Genomic DNA, 21,186 nt, shown 5'->3' on the forward strand with positions numbered 1-21,186 from the left:
TAATGGTTTCCGATTCCAGACCACACTGCTTACACTGAATATCACATCGGACGCCACGGTGTGCAAGCCGTTCCAATACAGGAAGAGTTCCAGAAGCGACCTGCCAGAAAAAATGTTGAACCTTGGAGGGAACCTCAAGTTTCCACGCATGGGCGCGAAGAGCCATGCAGGTAGGTCCAATTTCCACTTCCAAGATTAGTTCCCGTGCTAACCGATAACCAAACTTCACGGAGTACTTTCCTGATTTAGTAAAATGCCAAACTAAAGAGTCTGGTTTAAAAACTTTGCTGACCGCAATACTCCGAATAATCAGAATATCCTCCAGATCAAAAAACTCCTCCAGAATAGGTAAATGCCAATCCTTCGTAGATGGATTAATTAAATGATTAACCATCAAACTTGGAAGCAATAGTCGACCTCGACCATTAGCTGGTCTTGGACGAGTATCCGGTAACCACGGATCCCGCCACACTGAGATGGAGCAGCCAGAGCCTACCGCCCATCTCGCACCCTGCTCCACTACTACCTTAGTTGAGTAGATACTCTGCCAAGCAAAGGAAGGGTTATATGGTTTTTTAGCCGAAAGAGGGTGTTTGTTCCTGAAGTACCTACCACGCATTACTCGAGCCATTAGGGAATTCGGATAATGGATAAGACGCCAGTACTGTTTTGCCAGCATTGCATCATTAAATTGTTCAAGAGCTCGGAAACCTATACCCCCTTCACATTTATCTTTACACATTTTATCCCAAGCTACCCAGTGCATGCCACGAGCCTTATCATTCGACTTCCACCAGAAGGTAGATATAGCACTCGTCAATCGGGAAGTCAGCTCCTGCGGGAGCTTATAACATGACATAACATGGGTAGGAAGTGCTGTTGCCACCGATTTAATCATAATCTCCTTGCCCCCTTTCGAAAGAAGCTTTGCAAACCAACCGTTTACTCGGTCATCTAATCGATCCTTAACATAACTAAACACCTTGGTTTTCGAACCTTGAAGGCTCTCAGGGATACCCAAATACGAGCTCATGCCGCCTTCTTTAGAAATACCCATAATGGTTTTTAATTGAGGTAGTAAATCGGAAGGGACTTTTTTTCCAAACATAATAGAAGATTTATCCAGATTGACCTCTTGTCCTGAGGCTTTCCCATAATCCCCTATTATTTCCATTACTTTACTACACTCGGTTGCCTCTACTTTGCAGAAGAAAAGACTGTCATCAGCAAACAGCAAGTGCGAAATAGTAGGACTATCACATGCAATTTTGATACCCGTTATTTTCTCTTCCCGTTCTGCCTTCTTGATATTAGCTATCAAAACCTCAGTGCAAAGAATGAACATATACGGCGACAGGGGATCCCCCTGACGAAGACCCCTATGAGGGAGGATGGAACCCCTGGGTTGACCATTCAATAGAACTTGGTATGACACAGAAGAGACACACCACATAATCCACGAGATCCATTTTCTGGTAAAACCGAATTTGACCAAAACCGCCTCCAAGAAATCCCATTCTACTCGATCATATGCCTTGCTCATATCCGTTTTGAGAGCGAGAAACTCCGTCTGACACCTCTGATTGGTGTTTAGTCCATGAAACATCTCCTGAGCGACCAGAACATTATCAGTTATTAAACGACCAGAAACAAAGGCCAACTGAGTTTCAGAGACCAAAAGAGGTAGAAACCGTTTTAACCGGAAACACAAGATTTTAGATATAATCTTATAACTGACATTACAAAGACTGATCGGTCGAAACTCCGTCATCCGCTGCGGTCTATCAACCTTGGGAATAAGACAAATATTTGTCTCATTTAAACGAGGATCGAAACGATCCGTCCTAAAAAATCCCTGAACCAAAGACACCAAATCCCCTTTCAAAGAGGACCAAAACCGTTGAAAGAATAAAGCAGTCATGCCGTCAGGGCCTGGAGTTTTCTCTGGGTGCATCGCAAACAGAGCCTTACGGACTTCTGCCTCAGAAATATCCCGAGTAAGATCTCTATTCATACTCTCCGTGATTAGAGGATTGATTTCGCTAACCATTTCTGGAATGCCATTACCAGCCAACTTCTTAAAAAGATCCTCAAAGTACTTAGTAGCAATATGTTCCATACTTGACGGCGAATCGTTCCAGATATTATCTATGTCAGAAAGACCAACAATTCTATTCCTCACCCGCCTTTGCTTCGTGGAAGCATGAAAATATTTAGTGTTTTTATCTCCAACCCTGAGCCAGAATTTCCTGCTTTTTTGTTGCCAATATATTTCTTCATCATGATACGCCTCCTTTAATTTCCGCTCAATGTCCCGGATTTCCCTTTGAGAAATCGAATCATCCATTTTAGCCTCATGGAGAGCCGCCTTTAAAATAAGCGAGGGACCAGAACTTATACTATTCTTTCGCCACCAAGAGATAGAATTCCTGCAATTCTTTACCTTATCCACAAAGCTAGGGGTGCGGAAATTCCTGGTACGATTCCACCCAGCCTCAACCGCATCCGCTATACCTTCCTTACCCAGCCACCGTTTGTCAAAACGAAACTGTCTAAGCCGTCGCCTATCCCACTTCTGACAATTTGCCAAAATCGGACAATGGTCTGAACCAATCATCTCCAAGTAATCAATCCTTGAGTTCNATCTAACCGACAACGGACCACCTGATTATTACATCGGTTTCCCCTCCAGGATAATTGATCCCCAAAACAAGGAAACTCAAGCATCCCACAATGCCGAAGCATTGAACTAAAAGGTATAAAGGAAGAAGCTGAGCGCAGAGCGCCCCCTGTTTTCTCATGATTGCCAACTAATTCGTTGAAATCACCTACCAAAAACCAAGGATCAACTCGGAAAGAACCAATATCAATCAAAGTATCCCAAACTTCCTGTCTTTTCTGGGGAACAGGATCACCATAAACGAAGGACATAAAAACCAATTGTTGACCAACATATGCTTGTGTATCAAAAATACGATTACTATCATAAATAATTGAGAGTTTTATTTCATCCATAAAAAACAAAGCAAGACCACCGTTAGATCCGCGGGGTTCAACAGTATAGAAATTAGTATAACCAAACTTATTCTGCAACTTTTGTAAATAAGAAAAACACTTTTTTGATTCCGATAAACATAAAATGTTTGCTCGATGCTTTTTCCACAAATCACCCAAATAATTTTATGTTAGATCAACCCCAATGCCCTGACAGTTCCAGCTCAAAATCTTCACGTTCTAGCCGGCAGTTTCGGGAGAGCCCCCATCCCTTTCTCTTTCTTACCTAAGCGGCCTCCATCCGATGGTTTAACGCCTACTGTAGAAGTCCCCTGTCTCCCCAAAATCTTCTGTTTGTTAGCATCACCTGCAGGTTTAGACAAAGCCTTAGCAAGTAAACGTTTCCCGGGAGAAGCCAAGACCAAAGTAGCTAACCTAGAGCCATTAACACCTTTTCTAACATAAGGACTGACTATCCTCTTCTTATCACCACTCTTATCTCCTAAAGTAAAGGTAGCCAAAGCACTATTAACCACACCCACGTCGTATTCAACCGGGTTAGAAAGATAAGAAATACCTTGCTGATCACCACTAGGTTCATCCGGAATAACAGACTCCTGACCAGTGTGAGACTCGGACCCTTGACCCGTTGGCAATTCTAACCCCTGAACCTGCAGAACATCCTGTTCCTGAACCACCTTGAGATCACCCTTTGCCGAATCATTGCACTCACCATCTTCAAGCAGGTCATCTGTGTCAACCAAAAAATCTATAGCCATAGACGCCACTCCATCAACCTTTTGCGAAGTTCCCTCATGCTCCTTCTCTGGCACAAGACCAACTCTGGAGACCCCGGTGTAATCTTCAAGACGCACCTGAGTTTGATGTTCCAGAGAAGCTTGCTTCACCTTGTATAAAGGTTTTGGCCAAACCATACCCGCACCCTTCCTTTTGAGATGAAAACCAGAAGCCTTACTCGATGTTTCTCCACTACCCGAGTGAGACCCGCGCCTATACCCTTCGTCCCTCATAGACGAGTCCCCAAAGTTCCTCTGCTGCCCCCAAGCCTGACCGTGAACCCTGACCTGTTGGCGAGAACCGTGAAGCCCATTCTCACCCTGACGCAGCTGTGGGAAATAACCAAAATCACCACCCTCCGCAGATTGAAAGTCTAAGGCTCTCTTATCATGCTTTCGAGGCTTCTCCCAACCTCCAACATTATGATTCATCTCCTTCTTCACCAAAGGAAGATGTTGTGGTCCTCCCCTACTATCAGAGAGCGCTTCAGTACCATTACCAGAACCAACCTTCTGAAACTCTGGACACAATTTCGAATCATGAGTCATCCTAGAGCAATGATCACAAACACCAACTAGCTTCTCATATTCCAAAGAAACCACAATCTCATCCCCAATAGCAAACGGCACCACTAACTTTGTAATCAGAGGATTAAACCCATTGACAGACACACAAATACTGCCAGACTCTTCATCAATCTCTTGAGTCTTCCCAATTTTCTTCCCAATAGCTTCAAGAGTAGCCACCTCCCACAGATGCATTGGAATCCCTGTCACCTTCACCCAGAAGCTAATCGCTGAAGGATAAGAGGGAGAGATGATCGGCTCCCATCTCACCAATGATACCATCCATANCATTAACACCTTTTCTAACATAAGGACTGACTATCCTCTTCTTATCACCACTCTTATCTCCTAAAGTAAAGGTAGCCAAAGCACTATTAACCACACCCACGTCGTATTCAACCGGGTTAGAAAGATAAGAAATACCTTGCTGATCACCACTAGGTTCATCCGGAATAACAGACTCCTGACCAGTGTGAGACTCGGACCCTTGACCCGTTGGCAATTCTAACCCCTGAACCTGCAGAACATCCTGTTCCTGAACCACCTTGAGATCACCCTTTGTCGAATCATTGCACTCACCATCTTCAAGCAGGTCATCTGTGTCAACCAAAAAATCTATAGCCATAGACGCCACTCCATCAACCTTTTGCGAAGTTCCCTCATGCTCCTTCTCTGGCACAAGACCAACTCTGGAGACCCCGGTGTAATCTTCAAGACGCACCTGAGTTTGATGTTCCAGAGAAGCTTGCTTCACCTTGTATAAAGGTTTTGGCCAAACCATACCCGCACCCTTCCTTTTGAGATGAAAACCAGAAGCCTTACTCGATGTTTCTCCACTACCCGAGTGAGACCCGCGCCTATACCCTTCGTCCCTCATAGACGAGTCCCCAAAGTTCCTCTGCTGCCCCCAAGCCTGACCGTGAACCCTGACCTGTTGGCGAGAACCGTGAAGCCCATTCTCACCCTGACGCAGCTGTGGGAAATAACCAAAATCACCACCCTCCGCAGATTGAAAGTCTAAGGCTCTCTTATCATGCTTTCGAGGCTTCTCCCAACCTCCAACATTATGATTCATCTCCTTCTTCACCAAAGGAAGATGTTGTGGTCCTCCCCTACTATCAGAGAGCGCTTCAGTACCATTACCAGAACCAACCTTCTGAAACTCTGGACACAATTTCGAATCATGAGTCATCCTAGAGCAATGATCACAAACACCAACTAGCTTCTCATATTCCAAAGAAACCACAATCTCATCCCCAGTAGCAAACGGCACCACTAACTTTGTAATCAGAGGATTAAACCCATTGACAGACACACAAATACTGCCAGACTCTTCATCAATCTCTTGAGTCTTCCCAATTTTCTTCCCAATAGCTTCAAGAGTAGCCACCTCCCACAGATGCATTGGAATCCCTGTCACCTTCACCCAGAAGCTAATCGCTGAAGGATAAGAGGGAGAGATGATCGGCTCCCATCTCACCAATGATACCATCCATATATCAAAGTGATACGGGCCGTTCTGAAGAACAGAGAGGATATCCTCTTCCTCCTCGAAATTGAACTGAAAGACTCCCTGACCTAGATCCGCTCCAACCACCTTGTCCTCCAGTTTCCAAATCTTTGGAAAGTTAGCTATCACAGACTCCATTCTCTGACAAGCTGGATTCATCAACCTCCCAATGAGAGTCATGGAAAACTGTTGAATACGCTGGGCCAGAACCGAATTTGAGATAGTCACCGTATCAGTACGAACCAGGGAAGCCTTGCCTTTGCTGAATGCTAGCTGAGCCATTTTTCTGGACACTAAACAACCGTAATCACCACCCGAACTAGCCAAACACGAAGAGTTAAGAGAAGAAAGTTGGACTAAGGCAAACCAATACGAGAGAGAGAGAGATAAGTGAATCCAAGGAATAACTCCAATATTCGCATAAATAAACTCTTGCCATCCCAGACCCCATAATCACAATCGAATCACAACAAGTAAATGCAGATCACTAGCTGTACGAAATCCGATCCTATCGACGATGATCTGGAAATCTCAATTGCCTTAACCTCCAACAACATATCACAGAAGCTCCCATATCTACTACACGGATGAAACCACAACCCAATAATAATAAATACGCAATCCCGTTTAAATCCATAGCCCCGAGGATAGACCAAATCCGTCCAATCTCAATCTCCACCGAATCCTTCTCCATAACCACATACAATTCCAGATCCAAAGGAATCGCAGAATCAAAGCCCACAAAAACCAAAATCCCTTTTTTGAATCCAATTCGTAACAGCGAAATTCGGATTCGAAATCGCCACAAAGAAGGAGATCCACTCCAACTTCGGAACCAAAAACCAAAACAAGAAAGTGAGAATCCATTTCTCCCTTTCTCCGAATCATGAAAAAAATCCATCTCAGATCGTAGAAGCAGCCACAATCGCCATCCAATTTTTTCGTTTTACATTTAACTTTATTGTTTGCTTTTGTTGAGATATTTTAGGAAAACATATATTATTCCTGATTTTGGTGTTACACATTACCTCAAAGTTTTTGTTATTTATTCAAATTGTCAAAGGGTTAATTATGTAATATCTTATAAAACAAATAGTAGAAACAAAATTTTAATATAGATAGAGATTTATAAATCATAAATTAACACATGAAATTTCTATGAATATCCTATGCAAAATGAAGAAAAAAAAAAAAAAAGGAAAAAAAAACTAAATTCTATGCAAACCATGAATTGAATAAAACACCCCTAAAAAATTATTAAAACTGTAATGGTCATAAATTGATATATATATCCAACAGCTAAGTACAAGTTTTCAAGTACAAAACAAGAATACGAGCGAGCATGCTATGCTCGAATATTAGAGACGAGTGCGTAGGTGCTATAACAGATGTTTGTCTAGCAACAAAGAACAGATGGGAAACAAAGTTCATAGTAAACATTGAAAGATAGCTATGCAAAATGAAGAAAATATAAGAAAACTAAATTCATGGGTTCTCAAGCATTTGTTTTCCATTTCCATTAACCAAAATTCTTTGTAAGTTGAAACTATTCAAAATGAATTCTTTTTTTTTTTTTGGACAAACCAAAGAGTGTCTATGGCTAAAAAAAATCCAACCAGAACTAAGAAGAACAACAAAATGATCTTAAAAAAATTGCTAAAGCTCAAATGCAATTATAAACTCCACAGATGAGTCATTCCAGTTCTTCTTCAACAGTAATTCGACATCTTCGAGAAAGTTTTGTGAGTTTATGAAGCTCCTCGTAGACTTCCGAATTCGAAGCATATCGAGGATAGTCCAGGACGAAACTAACAATGAGTTTCTTGAGTACTGCTGAGTTTTCAGGAAAGTAACTGGCTATTTTCATCTCCTCTTCCTCCCATTCGAACAATCTTTCGATCTCAACACACTCGAGAGTCGATACCAAACACTGAGGCACGTCTACGAGTTTTATCTTCACCATCTCCTCCTTTGCAAAATAAATTGTCTGCAAGCACCAACAAAAACAAAAGGCGGGGTATTCAATCATATACACTGAACAACAATGTTATATTTTTTTTTTGTCAACCAAACATTAATCTAGAAAATAACTCCAAGGTTGGTTGCCCAAACCGGAGGATAAGAGTTTACAAAAGAAATTTCAGAAGGTAAAGATCTCGAGGAACGAGCAAGACGATCTGCCCGAACATTAGATGTCCTTGGAATCTTCGAAAGCGTGAAAGAAGGAAAGGAAGAGCGGAGCAAGCAAAAATCATCCAACAGGTTGGAGAAAGCGGGCCACTCATCAGGAGACTGTACCATCGCCACTAATTTTGTACAATGCGTCTCAAAACGTTGACAATCGACATCCCTCGCCAGCAGGGATTCCATCGCCCAAATCAAGGCCTGAAGCTCTGAATGTACGGGAGAAGGGCTCCGTCGTTGACTATGTGCTCCCATTAACACCGCGATATCCTCCCTGTCACAAAACAACCAACCCAATCCTACAAAAGGGTCCGAGACTTTCCAAGAACCATCAACCTGACACCGGGGAGAAGGGTCCCGAACCTCCACAGGCAAAGGATCTAGTGCAGCTGAGTAGAAGAACTAAGCCTCTTACCATAACACTTTGTCATTGGTCGCCTGATTAATAACCTCAATTGGTTCCGCTTCAATTCCTTGAAAAACTTTTTTATTTCTATCCTTCCAAATTGACCATAAGAGCCACAGTAAACGTAGACATATATCCAGGACATCCGTCTGGGATAATGCCCACCAAAAGAGAAAATCTAGATTCGAATATATTGAACCATAGGGAAACCCCCCCAGGGTTCGAGGCAATCGGGGACAAATCCCAGATCTAAGCGTGAATGGGAACACTCAAAAAGAGCGTGATTTATAGTCTCCATCTCCGAGTCACATCGTTTACATAGAGTATCGCACCGGACACCCCGATGTGCCAGCCGCTCCATTACAGGGAGGGAGCCGGAAGCAATCTGCCAGAAGAAATGTTGAACCTTCGGAGGAACCTCAAGTTTCCAAGCGTGTGCCCTAAGCGTCGTGCACGACGGTCCATATTCTACCTCCTTGATTAATTCCCGGGCTAACCGATAACCCGATTTAACCGTATATTTCCCTGATTTAGTATAGTGCCAAATCAATTTATCGGGTTTATAAACTTTACTAATTTCCATACAGTGAATAATTTGGACATCCAAGGGGTCCAAAAACTCCTCAAGAATTGGCATGTGCCACTCCTTAGTAGTTGGATTAATCAAATGATTAACCATTAAGCTGGGAAGTAACAATCTTCCTCGACCATTCGCTGGTGGTGGTGGATTATCCGGAATCCAGGGATCCCGCCAGACCGAATCCTGACAACCTGAACCTATCGCCCAACGTGATCCGTGTACCACCAAACCTTTAGTTGAAAAAATACTCCTCCAAGCAAAAGAGGGGGAGTATGGCTTTTTGGCTTGTAAAGGATGTTGTTTTCGAAAATAACGTCCTCGCATTACCCGAGCCATCAGCGAACTTGGATAATGAATTAACCGCCAAAAATGCTTTGCCAACATTGNCGTCGTGCACGACGGTCCATATTCTACCTCCTTGATTAATTCCCGGGCTAACCGATAACCCGATTTAACCGTATATTTCCCTGATTTAGTATAGTGCCAAATCAATTTATCGGGTTTATAAACTTTACTAATTTCCATACAGTGAATAATTTGGACATCCAAGGGGTCCAAAAACTCCTCAAGAATTGGCATGTGCCACTCCTTAGTAGTTGGATTAATCAAATGATTAACCATTAAGCTGGGAAGTAACAATCTTCCTCGACCATTCGCTGGTGGTGGTGGATTATCCGGAATCCAGGGATCCCGCCAGACCGAATCCTGACAACCTGAACCTATCGCCCAACGTGATCCGTGTACCACCAAACCTTTAGTTGAAAAAATACTCCTCCAAGCAAAAGAGGGGGAGTATGGCTTTTTGGCTTGTAAAGGATGTTGTTTTCGAAAATAACGTCCTCGCATTACCCGAGCCATCAGCGAACTTGGATAATGAATTAACCGCCAAAACTGCTTTGCCAACATTGCATCGTTGAATTGTTCCAAAGACCGGAAACCCAAACCACCATCACATTTATCCGTGCACAACTTATCCCATGCTAACCAATGCATGCCTCGTGCCTTATCATTCGACTTCCACCAAAAGTTTGAGATAGCACTCGTTAATTTAGACGTCAGTTCCTGCGTTAATTTATAACAAGACATGACATGAGTTGGGAGAGCCAACGCTACCGATTTTATCATAACTTCCTTCCCCCCTTTGGATAAATACTTAGCCGACCAACCATTCACTCGATCATCCAAACGGTCGTTCACATAACTAAAAACCTTAGTTCTCGAACTCTGGAGGTTCTCGGGAATACCTAGATACGAACCCATACCACCTTCTTTGGAGATACCCATAACAGATTTCAATTGAATCCTTCGATCAGACGGAACTTTCTTCCCAAACATAATAGAGAATTTTTCTAAATTTACCTCTTGCCCCAACGCTTTCCCATAATCTCCTATAATTTCCATAACCTTAGAGCATTCGGCCGCCTCTGCTTTACAGAAAAACAAACTGTCATCTGCAAACAACAGATGTGAGACAGGCGGACAATCCCGAGCCAACTTAATACCGGTGATCCTATCCTCTCTTTCAGCCTTCTTAATATTAGTAATTAAAATCTCTGTGCAAAGTATGAACAAGTAAGAAGATAAGGGATCTCCTTGACATAAACCCCTCTGTGGCCTAATAGAACCCCGTGGTTGTTCATTGATAAGTACCGGATATGTAACCGAGGATACACACCACATAATCCAGGAGATCCATTTCCTATCAAACCCCAATTTACCCATTAAAGCTTCTAAAAAGTCCCATTCAACGCGATCATAAGCTTTACTCATATCCGTCTTAAAGGCAAGAAAGCCCGTCTTACAACGAGGATATGTATTTAAGCCATGAAACATTTCCTGAGCAACCAGTATATTATCTGTAATTAAACGACCAGAAACAAATGCCGATTGGGTGTCTGAGACAAGAGACGTAAGGAGCCGTTTCAACCGAAAACAGAGGACTTTAAAGATAATCTTATAACTCACATTACAAAGACTGATCGGTCTAAATTCTGTCATCAGTTGAGGCCTTTCGTTGTTAACAATGTTATTATATACGCCAAAATCACAAAAGGTTTTACCAAGCTTAAGTTTTTCAGATTCGGGAAACTCTCAAGAAAAGCTGGCAAAACCGATAACAAGGAGCTTGGGAGCACAGCCTGTAAGCGGGATATGTTACTGAATATGGGAATCGTTCCAACTTTTGAGTAACGATCAAGGGCCTGCAAACAAGAAGAGAGGAAAAAAGGATACATGCGAGAGTTTTTCCATTAGACAAATAAATACCATGAATAGTTTAGTTAGTTGTATTAATTAATATATATGTACATACCGTCACTGTTTTCTCAGAGATGATCATATGTCTTGCTCTAGATATCCCAGTGAGAAAATCACGGATTTCATTTCTCTTTGACAAGTCCTCTGTATTGAAACTCATACCATACGTGACAACAAACTTGATATCAAGGTCAACCATGACTAAAGAAGTCAGGTTCTTCTTTACTACGACTCTGTCGAAATTGTCTTGTTTGAGAGTCATATACTCTAGTCCTGGAGCATCAATCTCAAGCAGTGTGTTTGGGACTCTTGATCTACGAGAAGGTTCTTGCGCTAAGGGAACATAAAACCTCTTCAGGCTCCGATATCTCACACACGTAACCACCAGTTTATCCCTCATCAAGTTCAGTTCTTCAAGAACAGAACATCCAGAAACGAGCTTCTCAAGATTCATAGTACCAAACCATCTAACTTTATGGAGAATCATGAACTTAAGACAAGGCAGAGAAACAAAACCTGGATCCTCAAGAACCGAAAACAAGAGCTTTAAAGAAACCAAAGTCTTGCTGGTAAATAGATTCAGAGGCATGAACTCGATATAAGGATCCAAAGAGCCATCATCCTTCCGATGTTGCGTACTGCTCACGGCATCAAGAAGTCCGATTCCGCGGTTAATCGCAGTACTGATCCGGTCCTTGAACCCGATTATCTCAGGGCTACTGTAATTCACCTTGAATTTTTCGAGGCGAGACTCGGGTTAAACTCGAGGAACCTGTCGATGATGTTGATGAACACTTGTTTGTCTACATTACGGAAGTCTTGGCGGTTTAAGTCAAGACCAGGAACATTAAGCCATAGATTCCTCCATCTAGTCGATAAAACACTCGTCTTCGCCGACTCTTTGGTCGGAAGGCATAAGAGTATTTGAGTGATCAAAGATTCTGGTAATTCGCTGAATCTATCAAACCCAGGCATCACGAGACATAAACCCTAAAGAATATGAAGATAACAACAACAGTTAGCGTAATTAACTTACAATTACAAAAATGGGTATGTGTCTAGCTTCAAAGGCTAAACTGGACTCAAAAGTCAAAACCCTCATTGTAGTATACCATCCTGAGCGGTTCTAATTCTAGTTTGCCTTTCGAGAAAAAAAAACAAAAAAAAAGACCTGCCAAATATTAATTCGTAAACACGATTCTAAAAACGCGAATCTGTATTATTTGTTTTGGCCCTTCCATTAAGTAAATAAAAGGGTTTGTTAGCAAATTAGTACATTTTGAAACTTAATTGGAAAACTAATATATTCACTATTAAATTGGAAAAATAGGGTGTTGTGTAATAGAGAGTTTGTGAGATATAGAAAAATGGTGGGATATAGGTTTGGTGAGAAAAATACAAAAATAGGTATGTGTCCGGGTAAGAATAAAGTTTTCTTTTTTCCTCCAATCATAATTATTCAAATAATTGTTAATATAATCTATTTTTAGAAAACTTCTTAGATACAAAAAAATATATTTTTTTCTTCACAATATGATATGAATTTTATTTAATAATTTTTAAATATATTATATAAATCTTTTGTATCCGTACACCTTAGTATGTGTACAGATGTCTAACTAAACAAATTTCATCTATACACTTAATAGTGTGTACAGACATATGTACACTTAATTAGGTGTACGGATCTAAAATTTGTAAAAAATATTTAATATTATCAAATAAAATCACCAAACAAAATGCATATCCAATTATAAAGAAAAAAACATATAATTTTTTCTTTCTATAAAAATTTTAAATTTTTTTTTTAACTAGTCAGCATTTTTAATTTTAGATTATATGGAGCATATAATAAAGAAGAAAAAAATTAAAAATAAAATAAAAATAAAAAACTCAATGGCATGTGTTGTAAATATTAAATGTTGATGAGGGTTAGAAAGTCTTGTGAACATTAGAAAACAGTAAAAATTGTGGAATTTGCTAATTGTAAATAGTGATTGTACTACTTTTACAATTATGTTTTGAAAACTGTCTAATTTGCCAAATATCTCTAAATAAAATAATTGAAATAGTTTAAGGGAAATTGCATTGTATAACTCAAAAAAAAAAATTCACTTGCTTTTTACATGTCAAATTTGCAGAAGCAGTATGGAGATGCATCTCGACTAACCTTGGCAGACAACTAATTTTCATTGATGACTTTGAAGCAAACCTGAGTCTGCTACTTCACTTTCAACATCACATGAATGCTCCTATTCAAACAAAAAATCTTCCCATTTGGATAATGTGGAGACTCTGGAGATCACGTAATGACTTCTTATTCCGAAAAATCAACCGCTCACCACTATCAGAAGCAAGAAAAGGAATACAAGAAGCAGATGAATGGTATGAAGCCACAAGAACATCCGCAATCACTCCAACAAATAATCAGTCCTCCAACTTGCCGACTAGAAGAATATTGCAACAATGGCATGCTCCTCCAGAAGGTTGGCTGAAATGTAACTTTGATAGTAGGTACATCCAAGACAGAGAATACACCAGCTCAGGATGGATCATACGTGACAGCAATGGTCAAGTGACTCTTTCGGGATGCGCAAAACTACAACAATTACATTCTGCACTTCAAGCAGAGGCTCTCGGATTTCTTCATGTCCTTCAAGTGACGTGGTATCGAGGCTTACATTATGTTTGGTTTGAAGGTGACAACTTGGAACTTACTAATTTAGGGAAAGATCACCACAAGATAGGGCCTCTACTCTATGACATACGACACTGGATGTCCAAATTACCACACTCTTCTTTAGGACATGTTTGTCGTGAAGAGAATACTGCAGCAGATAAACTATCTCATCATGCTTCTTTGATGAATCATATGTACCAAGTCTTTGATGTAATACCAAATTGGTTAACTAACAGTTTGTAATACTTTTTTCAACATAAATAAAGTCAGATGTTAAAAGAAAAACTCAAAAAAATATTATAATTCATTCAGAAGCTATACTAACCATAGAAAAGTAATATAGTGTGTATTTTATTGTCTATAATAATTACAAGATTAACCTTCTATTATCACCTTCTACCACTACTCCCTACTACCACCTCCGCTCCCATCGCCGGCCACCATTACCGGAAACAACTTCCGGCCACCACCACCGGAAACAACCTACGGCCACCACCGTCGGAAATCACCTCTGACCACCACCGCCGGAAACCACCTCTGGCCACCACTGCTAGCCACCCTCAACCACCACCTCCTCCAAATCATCAACACCCTCGGTATTTTTTTCCTACACCTTAAGTCATTTACTTAATTTTTTGAATTAACGTGCTATATTCTTAGATATATTTTCAATTTTGGGTACTACACTTATTCACCCATATTTTAAAATGTGCTATACAAAAAAGTCACATGCAAAAACTGAATTTGGTGAAGACACATCATTAAATATTATTAATCTTACTTCTCAAATGTTGTTTTAGAGAATGGTTACATAATCACAAAAAAAATGGTTAAATTTTATATCAATTTATTTTATTCAAAAAAATAGTCAGAATTGTGAAAAAATGTATCTTCTCATTTATGATAAAAATGTAAATTAAATGAATCGAATTTGCCAACAAATTATCACCAATTTTTATGAAAGATTTTTATGGAAAAATATTTCACTGGTATGGTATACAATTAAGTATATGTTATATTATAAATATATTATATTTTTGTCGTTTTATATTCATGTTTTCTAATGTGTGAATTTAAAGGTATCTCTAACACTGCTCTATTTTAGAGTCAAAACTCTATTCTTAAGCAACATTTGCTCCAATCTTACTTTATATTTTTTTCTAAAATAGAGAAAATGATTGCTCTATATCTTCTCATTTCTATTTTTTTTACACTAACTCTACTTTAGAGTTGAAAATAATGCTCTATTTTAGAGAAAACAAATAGAGATATACATTGCAGATGGTCTAACAATATTTTATCTTCCGAAGTTTAAGATCAAGAATTACATATTTTCTATCCTTCTAGCTAAATAATTATCTATTTCTCTTATTTAATCATCAATTTAAATTGTTTTCATCAATGATAATTTGTCATTAGCATATTCTCAAATATTTTTAAAAATGATAAATTATTTTATATTGTTGACTAATATGGTATGTTAATTATATGTGCAAGATGCCCTTTAAACTACCTTAATAATTTATATTAAAATTATGTGATTACAAGTTATTATGTTATAATATTCTTTGTATGGCTTTTCTCTCGGAAAAATGGCCAAAATCAATCTAGACTATCCCGAACGTTTTTTCATACCTAGCCTATGATATCATGCATTTATCAACCTGAACTAATTAATAATTCAAGTTTCCTACTTAAACTTTATAAATTAAGCCAATTCAACATTTTGATAAACGGTGTTAGTTGACATTTTCAAGTTTGTTTGTTTGTGATCTTTTCATTTTTCTTCTTTCATTTTCAATATAAGCATGAGAGGCTTGATCACTTATAGAATTCAAATCAGCAAATAATATTTTATTCTCTTTTTTCATTCTTGCAACTTTGATCTTCTGCCTTTGAATTTCATTTCTTTCAGAAGAGCCTTTCGTAACAGCTTTGATAAGTTTATAGTATTGCTCTAAAATTTGTTTAAATTGTTCTTCAGAATGTTTTTTCCTAAAAAGAAATTGTTCACAATGAATTAAGAAGTTTGTAGAAAAGATGTGGAACGTGCATTCGGAGTATCGCAGTCAAGGTTTGCAATCGTGGCTGGACCATCACGCTTATGGAGTAAGAAAGTATTACATGATATAATGACAACATGTATTATAATGCATAATATGATTATAGAAGATGAACGTGATATTGATGCAACAATTGAAGAACGGGTTGAAGTTCCAAGTGCAGAAGTTGAGATGATGAGTGATGATGATGCTCGATTTCAAGAATTTTAAGTTCTACATAGACAAATTAAAGATCGAGAAGCTCATACTGAACTTCAAAACGCGTTAATAGAACATCTGTGGTCGGAATATATTAATTCTGAAAATTAGTATGATGTAATTTGTTTTTATTATTTTTAATTTATCCTTTGTAATTTAATATTAACTAGGATTCAAAACCCTCACTACGTCGCGGAGGAAGTATTTCAAAATAAAATTTCAAATTGTAATTATATATTATAAAATTATTTGAATATATATACTAAATAATAGAATTAAATCTTATAAAAAGAAATAAAAAATAGGGCTAAAACTTTATAAATATTAAACATATATAACTGTGATTTTAAAAAACACAACCATCAAAACAAAAACCTATAATAAAAAATAATATGGTAAAAATACTAAACTTTAGTTAAAAATATTAAATAAAAAGTCATAATGAATCGAGAAACCTTTACTTATAATTTGTATGTATTTTTTTGCTTAATTTGTATGTATTATTAGTGTAAGATATTATACGAAAAAATTATTATAAAGAGTAATAAGCATCATAACAGTTATGGATATTTATATTACTCATAAAAAAATATTATGACGAAGTGAGAATATCAAACGAACGATTATAATAAGTAAATACAATTTTCGGATAAAATATTTTTAAAAATATAATAAAGTTCATCTTGAGTGAAAATTTATCAACCAATAATTATAATAAAAATACACAACTTCCATAAATAAATGATGAAATAGATTAAATCTTAAAAAATACATATTTTACAAAAAATTACGATAAATAAATGCAACTGTAATTTACATAATAGTTGATTAAATTTCTTTATTACTATAATCATTTCCAAAATCTTTACTTAGGTTATTGAATAATGTTGGATATTAATCATTAAAATTCATCTTATTTAGATTCAGCATGAAACGAAAAATTTGTGTCAGCAAACAATGATTCATTGATTTTTTAGTTATCTAAGACATGAATCTACAATGAATAGAAGCAACGATTTGATTACTTTTATCGTAAAAACACAACTCTACAATGAAAAAGACACAACTTTGCAATAAACAGACGCAACCGTATGATTTTTTTTTCAAAATAAATATTTACATAGATATTTTATGGTAAAAGATACAACTCTACAATGAACAGACGCAATTGTATGATTTTTCAAATATAAATAGAAAAGAATATTTAACAAAAATGTCCTTTTATATTGAAGTGACAAATCATAATTATTTATTTTCTTCTAAAATTTGAAATTTAGATTTATCATTCCAAAAATCCTTTGTTAAATCAAGAATTGGAGAAATTTCTTTCTTTTAAAAGAATTAATGTTAGAGAATGATTTAGAAAGCTGTAAAAGCCATTGAGATTGAAATTTTATATTATATTGTGTCATGGTAAAAAAAATGAAAACAGTTCAAACAAACAAATATATATATATATATATATCAAAAGATATGAATACACAAACAGTTGCAACTTTAAAAAATAATTAAGAAAAGAAACCCGTTACAATGAAAAATCACAACTTTTCGTAAAACACGCTATTAAATTTTTCTGTAGATTTTATTGGAAAATTATCCTAAAGGCATGTTTGAAAAAATACAACTTTTGGTGGAATTTATTCAAATTGCTATTATATATAGATTAATAAATTAAAATTATTAAATAATTAAGAAAATCTTTATTTTAGTAATATAATAATATAGAATAGTATTTTTAGTGTAATATTTGGTGTTGTGGTTGGAGATAAAAAAATTTAGTGTTATTTCAGCACTAAAATGGTATTATGGTTGGAAATGCCCTAAGTTAAACCATATAATATTTGTCATGGCCCCATAGTTAACAATGCATAGGCCCACTACACTGTCTTTTTTTTTTTTCCTGAAAACTGAAAACTTTAAATAGTAAAGAGGCTAAGGGGTGGTATTGGATTCTAATTTATGAAGATTTTTGAAGAGGTCAACAAAATAATTAAAAGTGAATAATTGAAAAATTGTTAAAGATTGCTAGAGAGTTTTGTTGATTAGTTTTCTAAAATCTTGTAAAGTGGTCCAAACAATCCATGTATTTTAGTGATACTTTTCATGACTTTATTTTTATAAAGAAAGTGTCTAAAATCATGAACCAATAACATAATAATTGAATTCATTAACAATCCTAGATTTTTTTGTTTTAATTGAATAACACAAAACTTTTAATGACTTTATAAAAGTCTGAATCCAAAAACCCAAATTTGTTAAAATTTTAAATGTTTTTTTACAAATCACAAACTAATAACACTAAACTTTAACATAGGTTTAACAAAATCTTGATATAATAACAACAGATTCTACGATTTCTTTAAAATCTTTAAAACTCTATTCAAATCTCAAACCAATAACCTTCACTTATTTCTTTCCGCAAGAAAATAAGATATCATAGTAATCAAACTTAAATTCTTTTACACATTTTTGAGTAACATATCATTCAGGTATCAAAATTTGTATAATATATATATATATATATATATATATATATTTGTTTTGGTAAAACAAATTGTATTGAATGTTGAAGACCTTTGTGATCTCTTTCCTTTCTAGCGAACAAGTGAATGAATACTTTTGTGTGTATATATATATATATATATATATATATATATATATATATATATCACATTTTCAACCTACAACTTATCTAAGCAATCAATCTTATAGAGTTGAAAAGATTAAAAAAAAAAAAAGATGGCATACTCAAAAATCGTTATTTTTGCCATCCTAGCTCTGCCTCTTCTACTTTCCGGTTAGTAGTATTGACTCGTAAATATTTGGAACAAAACATTTCACAAGAAATTGTGAATTACATGTGTGTGTTACTTGCAGGTGCTGAAACAAGAAAGGCTGTGTTGCCTGGCAGCGAATTATTCAAAATGTGTTGCAAAAATCAGCCAGAATTTGGAACTTGTGATACAAAAGAAGATGATGAGAGATGCACCCAGATGTGTCTCGATGGTTGTTCCACTAACAAAGGTGGTGGCTGTCAACCTATCTCTGCTGCCCCTGGTTCTGTTTGTTCATGTTACTGTTAATTCTTCTTCTCCTTGGCTAGTTGGCTTTATTGATTGATAAAGGAAAACTATATTTCTTTATGTATCTATCTTCAAAGGAAATAATAATGAAAATTCTTATATATATAGATTCCGAACGTAATACCTTTTTCAATCATACCTTTAATTCTTAAACCATCTCTCAAGTAATAATATAAGAACACAAAACTTATTAAAAAGTTCAGAGCTTGTGAATGGTTTTCATATCTGCAGCTACTACGATGTTGAATCTAGAATTCACACAGTGAATTTGTTTCAGTGGGAACAAATTCACTTCAGATCTCTTCCTCAAAAATTGGATTAAAAATATAAAATAAAGAGGGGTTATGATCTCTTGAAGGAGAAATTAGGGTTTCTCTCAAGAACAAAGAAGAACTAGGGTTTTTCATATTGGTTATTGGATACTTTACAAGGAGGAGATACCCCTCTATTTATATGAATGCATTGATTACAAAATAAGTCTATTTTCCTTAAATCTCGGATGGAAGATATGGTAAATTTCCTCTTCTGATGATCATATCGGGTTTAGGAGGTGATCTCGAGTGACTTCGCCGGGTTTCTGCTTATAAGCCCGTTTAGCTGGCCCAAAAAGAGGGGTCCCTCGGTTTAGTTGATGTACAAGATTACTCAGTTTACCTTCGGTTTAAGTCAGTATGTTGTGGGTGCTAAATCCCGCACCAACATACGAGAGTTCCTTTCTCAACATTTCATCAAGAAATTGTCCACCACCAATCCAAACCATGGGGACAGTTTCACAGCTTCATCCTACATCTGCTTTCTTCACCAGCTCCTTAAGCTCTTCCCTGCTCACATACTTGATCTCAGCCACTTCATATGAGTTTGGTTGAAGCTTCACATCCCGCACGATGAATAGTAGATTGTCAACTGCAAGAAAAAGAAAAATCCAGAGAGTCTCAAATCACCAAAGTCAAAAAGGAGTTAGAAAGAGAAATGATCAAACATTGAAGTTTGTTTAGAACCTGTCTGTGGGGGCCAATTGTGTTGAATCTAGGATTCATACAATGAATTTATTTAGAGGAAAACAAATTCACTTCACAAATCTCTCTCTAAAATGGATCAAAAGCTTCAAGAAGAAAATGGATTTAGATTTCTTGAAAAACAAGTTAGGGTTTTCTTAAGAGATCTTGATAAACTAGTGCTTTTTTGTATTAATTTCTGGATGTTTTACATATGGGAGGAATCCCTCTATTTATATGAATGTCTATATTACAAGATTACTTTATTTTCTTTCAATCTCGGATCAAATATAAGTTAAATTTCCCTAAGTTAGGTCGGAATCGGAGGCGGTCGTGGAGGTTGGTCGGTTGACTTCGTCGTTTAGCTAGCCCAAAAGAGAGATTCCGGGTTTAGTTGTTCTTCAGAATTAATTGATTTACCTTCGGTTTATGTCGGTATGTCGTGGGTGCTAAATCCTGCACCAAGAATCATTAAAATCATTTAAGAATAATATGAAAACTAAAATTCATTCTCAAAATATTTAATTAATACATCCAAGTTAAAGAAGGAAAAAAAAAAAAAAACTAAACTTTCCTGTTAGATTGGATTCTTTTTGTCTTCTATAAAATTGCTAGTGAATCTCATTTCCATCAATGCAAATTTACCTTAGGGGGTGGTATTGGATTCTAATTTATGAATTTTTTTGAAGAGTTTAACAAAATCATTAAAAGTGAATAATTGAAAAATTGTTAAAGATTGCTAGAGAGTTTTGTTGATTAGTTTTCTAAAATCTGGTAAAGTCCTCCAAACAATCCATGTATTTTTATCATATTTTCATGACTATATTTTGTAAAGAAAGTGTCTAAAATCATGAACCAATAACATAATAATTG

General features: G+C 36.8%; 2 protein-coding genes and 1 pseudogene across 2 annotated transcripts; 2 read left to right on the forward strand and 1 right to left on the reverse strand.

Moving 5' to 3' along the window:
• On the reverse strand, positions 7,562 to 12,269 carry LOC109128357 (annotated as a pseudogene).
• LOC104738241 lies at positions 13,579 to 14,217 on the forward strand. Its single transcript, XM_010458446.1, has one exon. It carries the CDS (start codon positions 13,579 to 13,581, stop codon positions 14,215 to 14,217), a length of 639 nt encoding a protein of 212 aa, XP_010456748.1.
• On the forward strand, positions 18,936 to 19,423 carry LOC104736736 (defensin-like protein 24). Its single transcript, XM_019234491.1, has 2 exons — positions 18,936 to 19,032; positions 19,113 to 19,423. Exons 1-2 carry the CDS (start codon positions 18,975 to 18,977, stop codon positions 19,316 to 19,318), a joined length of 264 nt encoding a protein of 87 aa, XP_019090036.1. The 5' UTR covers positions 18,936 to 18,974; the 3' UTR covers positions 19,319 to 19,423.

Source organism: Camelina sativa, chromosome 13 (genome assembly GCF_000633955.1).
Source record: "Camelina sativa cultivar DH55 chromosome 13, Cs, whole genome shotgun sequence".
NCBI classification, from domain to species: Eukaryota; Viridiplantae; Streptophyta; class Magnoliopsida; order Brassicales; family Brassicaceae; genus Camelina; species Camelina sativa.